This window comes from Acanthisitta chloris, unplaced genomic scaffold (genome assembly GCF_000695815.1).
Source record: "Acanthisitta chloris isolate BGI_N310 unplaced genomic scaffold, ASM69581v1 scaffold2719, whole genome shotgun sequence".
Taxonomy (NCBI): Eukaryota; Metazoa; Chordata; class Aves; order Passeriformes; family Acanthisittidae; genus Acanthisitta; species Acanthisitta chloris.
The window spans coordinates 18010-24194 of record NW_008690633.1 but is presented as its reverse complement, the minus strand read 5'-3'; the positions used below and the strand labels follow the sequence as shown (position 1 = coordinate 24194).

The following is a 6185-nucleotide window of genomic DNA, read 5'->3' as shown; positions in this document are numbered from 1 at the left end:
GAGACCAAACCACTCCTACAGTGATGAGCAATTTGGCTTTCCTGTGCCAAAGGCAGGGCAGATCATCCCACATGCTCCAGGGCTGCTTGCCCAGTGCCTCCTCTGTCAGCACATCCCTCAGGCTCAGAGTTACACACAGAAAATAATGAAATCCCCCAGACCTGAGAGCTCCAGCTCCGTGAGCACCACATCCCTGCGATGACAGCTCCAATACCTCTTGGGCCTTTCTACATGGCCTTAACCTGAAGGAGGGCAGGTTTAGGTTGGATATTGGGAAGAAATTCATCTCTGTGAGGTTGGTGAGGCACTGGCACTGGTTGGCCAGAGCAGTTGTGGCTGTGCCATCCCCGGAAGTGTTCAAGGTCAGGTTGAATGGGGCTTGGACCAACCTGGTCCAGTGAAAGGTGTCCCTGCCCATGGCAGGGGCTGGAACTGGATGTGCTTTAACAACTCTTCCATCCAAATCATTCCTCGAGTCTGATTCTCTCCTGTTCTAAACCAGATGGAGGGTTGAGGGGGTCACTGCAGCACTAATAACATTTCCACATTGACCTGATTTCTCACAGCTATGCCACATGGATTCAATCCAAACAGAAAACACTTCCTGCAGTCATTGTCAAAGGATCCTCTTCACTGCCATGGAGCTGCTTCTGCCTCAGTACGAAGTACGTCCAGCCCAGGGCGTTCACGGCCCCAACCCTTTATCTCTAAAAAATCCCAGGGCTGAAGGCTCTTTTTTTCCCCTGTTTGTTGTTATGAACCAGCTCATTGCTACTTCTAAGTCTTCATTGCATCTCTAACAAGATCTCGTTTTACTTTCAAGCCCTCAGCCTGGCCCGAGTTCACAGTGGGAGGAGGAAATCCACACTGAAAAACATGTCACCGCCCCAGGAAATCATTCCTTGGGATACTGTAAATAAAGCACACAATGAAAGGCAGAAGGGGGTGACCCCATCACTGCACAGGCACCGGTGCCACTGGCACCCCACGCTTTGACCCAGGGCACCTCACCAGCCACCACTCCTCCCCGGGCAGTGATTCAGCCTAGAAAAAGAGGGAAACAAAACAGAAACATCTTCCCTACAGCAACAAGGGCTCGTGGAGCTGCAGGAGGCAGGATGCTCGTTAAACCCACGGGAAAACAGTAATGCTGGAGCTATGTGAGTGAGCAGAGGGGACCCTGCGCTGCTGCAGGCAGGAGGTCAAGTCATCCAGAGAGGCGTGGAGTGGGACACTGAGGCACCAGAGGAAAGGAGATTTCTTTACAGGGGATTTCTCCTCTTTTCCAGAGTCAATTGTCCTTCCCTGCTCAGCCCTGGGCTCCGAGCAGCTGCCCCCAAGGCAGTGGAGCTGAGAGCAGCAGCTTGGCCGTTCCTCCCTGTTCCCTCACAGACACATCACTGCTGGCACTGGCCCCGGCTCCCGGCCGGCACCGGCAACTCCCTGGCTTGCCCTTGGGATGAGTGAGCTGTACACAAGAAAAGTGCTGAGCCAGCTCCATCCAAGCTCAGGGGCCTCACGCACAACAGATACATGGTCCTCCCCTTTATTTCCCCAAGTCAGATGAACTGGGGACACCAGGAGAACACAATTCCACTTTTAAAAAAAAATTCTTTATTTTGTGCCCTGTTCAAACCCCAACACTAGGATGGGGGAGTAGAATCATCGAATCACAGACTGGTTTGGGTTGGGACTTTAATGATCAACTCATTCCAATCCCCTGCCATGGGCAGGGAAGCACAAAGTCACCTCCTGCCACTCCCATCCTGCCTTACAGCATCTGACAGCTGAGCACATCCAGCTCTCAGCCCAGAAGGGTCCACAATATCGTATGTCATAAATAGGATATTGTAACCCGTGCCCCAGGGCCCTTCCTCTCGGGTTACTCATCCAGTGGATGGACCATCTCCAGCTTCGAACTGTATCCCCAGTTCTCTATTGAAAGGAATCCCAGGGCTCCTCCTGGAGTAGAGCAATGGAAGAGCAAGAACTGGACCGGGCAAAACCCTTCTTAGCAGCTGGAAGCGCTCTAGGGAAAGGAAATCTGTTCCAGCTAGTACTGTGAAGTAGGGCTGACAGAAAGAAGGATCCCAGTAAAAACCTGGAGTATGGTGTCTTTCCTACACAAAGGTTTGGATTAATCCCAGACCAGTTTGGTTTGGAAGAGACATTAAAGCTTATCCAGTTCCAATTCCCTGCCATGGGCAGAGACACCTTCCACGAGACCAGGTTGCTCTAACTCCCATCCAACCTGGCCTGGAACACTTCCAGGGAGAAGGCAGCCACAGCTTCTCTGGGCAACCTGTGCCAGTGCCTCAGCACCCTCACAGGGAACAATTTCTCCCTAATGTCCAATCGATCCCTACCCTGTCAGCATGTTGCCAGAAAGAGCTGAACTTATTTTTGTAGGAACTAAAGGAAATCAATGAAAGCAGATGGGAAACAGCCAGAAGCTTCTATAGCCCACAGCCCGCTGAGGATGGCAAGCACCAATCCCAGTATGGAGCAATACATCCATCCCTGTGATAGTCTACCCGAGCCTCATGTCCTGCATCACCACTGGAACCAAAGCAGTAACAAGGATCAGGCAACTTTACTCCAAGATTCTTTACATAGAGAACTACGGTTTAGAAACAGGCCTGGAGCTGGAATAAGGATTTTCCTGACAAGGACACTCAGGATTTTGCAGCTGGAGCAGCTCCAAAGCCCTGCTCCAAGCTCCCATTTCCACCTTGCCCACATGTACCAGACCTCCAGCCATTAGTGTGCATCCCCATTTCCAGGAAAATTGTTTCTACATTCAAAAGAAGCAGGAGGGGAGAGATCTACCCATCAAGAGGCATGGAAAGGCCTTAGACCATTGGAATATTCCCCTTCTACTCCCCCACTGTCACATTTAGTTTGACTTTGCAAGGACTCAAAATCCTGCCTGCACCAAGGACTGAGTATCCCTAAATCCAGCTCTACTGGGCTCTTCCTGCCTTTCCCACACTCTCACCCTCCCAGGCAGGACTCTCTCCAGCCAGCATCCCAGGACACCTCTCCCACTATAAAAACAATCCATGGGAGGGACACACTGGCGGCTGCTACGGAGCGGGGAGAGGTGTTTCCTGCCCTGAGCTCCCACTCCCAGATGGCGGAGCAGCTGCCAGCCCCTCTGACAGCATGCTCCCTGCCCTCCTGCTTCCCCAGGAGCAGCTGGGATGACCCAGCAGCCAGCTGTGATGATCCGTCTGGGATGAGCCCTCAGCCAGCTGCAACACTCCTGCCTGCACACAGGTTTCCCTTTTGGCACCTCCTGCCCCTTACCTTCACACGAGGCCACTGCAGCCTTCCCACAGGGGGAGGAATCCGCTCATGGATCATGGATCTAATTAAATCAGGGACCATATTTTTCAAGCTGGAGCCCTCCTGTATATGACAAGGAGAAAAGTGGAGAGCTTTGTCTTTCTGGTAGGCCAAGTGTGCTGGAGGGAAGAGAAGCTGGCATGTACAGGACAAGCATTTCCAGGGGGGAGCCCCCAGGGGGCTGGGACAAGGCAGCTTCCTCTCTGGACTCAGCCTCAGATCCCTAGAGCATCCTTTTGCCCTTCAAATAGAACAAAAAAAGGCATATAGAGGCAAGGCTGCTGCTGCCAGCCCAGGCTGAGGCAGCACATGCAGCATTCCAACCATCTCCTGCTGCACAAAACCACCACAGACCAGTCCAGGCATTTATTTTCCAAACAGAAGGAACTGAATCTGCTGGTGACATCTCAGTTTGAGGCAGCTTTAAGCTACACAAGAATTCTGACATCACCACGGTGCTTCCAGATGGACACAGCAGCAGCAGGAACTGGCTGCTGGATGGCTTTGGAACATAAATAATCTGGCTTTTGCTCCACGGAAAGATGAGGAATTTGTTTGTATTTGAGAGACTCTGAGGTGGACCCGTCTTCCAGCCAACTCCAGCAAGGAGTCCCCAGTCCCCATAGAACAAGTGTAAAACAACAGAGGCTACGATGAATAGAATCAGCCTCCCAAAGCATCCATAAACCTCCCAAATTCCAGTAAACGGGCACAATTTCATTAACAGGAAAATCATTGGTCAGCTCTGGGACAGGGATTGAGGAGCACAGAGGGACATGGCAGACTGGGGTTGGGAAGCGTTTATTGCATAGTTGTTGCCCAAAGGAGACCCAGAGTGGTGCTGCAGGAAAGTGGCCATGTTGGAGATTCTCCATCCAGGATCTGGAATGAGCAGGGAACAGGAACAGCACACGCATCCATGTAAATGTCCTGGGCATGGGGCTCTCTGGTGGGACAGCCCCAGCCACCGCTGGTGAGAAGATCACCTGTGCCATGTCCAACACCATCGAGGGTTTTGGGGAAGGGCAGGAACTTAGGACTCAGCCTCCAGGACTTTAATGACATGCTCAAGGGAAATCAAGGAGACTGAATCCTTGGGCATAAATCTAAAAAAGGGATCAGGATGGGAACAGACCTGTGAACTCCTCCTTGGGGTTCTCCTGGCAAGACAGCAGCACAGTAATTAATACATTCACTAATTAACAAAACCAGCTTCTTCCCAATGAGAAACTGGGCCCAATTTAAAGGAAATTCGAGCTGTGGGGGTTGTTTTGGGGTTTTTTCTCCATCCTTTAGCCAAGCAGCTTCAGGCTGGCCAAATTTTAATTTTTCCCTCTCGTTTTGGCTTTACAAGGTCCTTATTTTTCCACAAGGGGCTAATTGGGAATACATGACCCTGAGTACAGACATGCCCCTCTTCTACCACCTGAATGTTCTGTGCAACATCATCCTGCTCCTTCCACACCTCCCAAGGTGCACAAACACCTTGTCTCTTCCTCCCTGGGTTAGTAACAGTAGTTCCAATAAAAGAAGAAGAGGAAATATAATTCTCTAACATTTTGCTTTTACTCCTTCATGGAATCTTTCCAATGCGACTTCACAAAAGCAATGTAAATAAAAGTCTTTTTTTCCTTCTAAAAAGAAGATCATGTTCCACAGATTATGTAGTGCAATTGGTTATCTGGTAGAAAAAAGGTATCTTCTTCAGCTCCATAGAGGAAAATGCTGAAAACAGTTCCATGGTCTCAATAAAAATAGGAAAGTCTATCCAGGATGGGCTAGAAAGTTCTGTGTATGGACATACAATCTCTACAGTCTGTCTCTAATTGAAGAGGATGGAATCCGGGTCCTGGTTGGCCATCTGTGCAATGTGCTTTAGTACATCCTTTTTGGTAATGATCCCCAGCAGCTTCCTGGAAAATGAACCGCATTGTTAGTGCACTGACACCCCCAGAAGAGACCACGGCAGGGCTATTTAAGCCCCTTGCAGGGGCTGAAGAGCCTTTCAGGATTCAGACACCTCACACAAAGTATTCATCCTTGTGAGAGTGGTGAGGCACAGGCACTGGCACTGGCACTGGTTGCCCAGAGCAGCTGTGGCTGCCCCATCCCTGGAAGTGTTCAAAGCCAAGTCGGACAGGGCTTGGAGCAATCTGTCTAGTGGAAGGTGTCCCTGCCCGTGGCAGAGGGTGGAACTGGATGAGTTTTAAGGTCCCTTCCATCCCAAACCATTCTGGGATTCTACGGCGTGTGATGCTCACAAGCCCCAACAGACACTCAATCAGAATTTTACACTAAATAATTAAGGAGCTTATAACCAAAAGACAAATATTAATCACAGAATTATTAAGGTTGGAAAAGACCTCCAAGATCACAGAGTCCAACCTGTGATGAACCTCCACCTTGCCAACTACATGAGAGCACTAAGTGCCACGCACAGTTGATTCTTGAACACCTCCAGGGATGGTGATTCCATCATCTCCCTGGGCAGCCCCTTCCAATGCCTGACAACCCTTTCCATGAAGAAATTCCTCCTGATGTCCAATCTTAACCTCCTCTGGGCAGCTGGAGGCCATGTCCTCCTGGCCTGTCAGTTGTTACCTGGGAGCAGAGCTTGACCCCCACCTGGCTGCAAGGTATTTAAGTATATTTATAATCATAAGGCCCACCTTCTCTGAAAAGACCAACTCGAGTGTCTGATGCTGCTCCTCAAGCCCAGCACTCAGCAGCTGGGCTATTTAAAAGGGTGCCCAAAGGCAGTCCAGGAACGAGTGAGCTGGGAAGGAAGTCCATGGGGAGCACTCAGAGTAACCTGGGGGGCTGGCAGGGGCTGGTCC

The 6185-nt window shown here is 50.5% G+C and overlaps 1 protein-coding gene across 2 annotated transcripts in view; it reads right to left on the bottom strand.

Moving 5' to 3' along the window:
* Positions 1 to 4895: 4895 nt before the first annotated feature.
* Positions 4896 to 6185, bottom strand: part of CLCN5 (chloride channel, voltage-sensitive 5) — a 15859-nt gene continuing 14569 nt past the window's right edge. For both annotated transcript variants that reach the window (XM_009081868.1, XM_009081869.1), the window contains one exon: positions 4896 to 5261. In XM_009081868.1, coding sequence (XP_009080116.1) covers positions 5171 to 5261 — 91 coding nt within the window. In that variant the 3' untranslated portion in view covers positions 4896 to 5170. The remainder of the gene's footprint in view (positions 5262 to 6185) is intronic.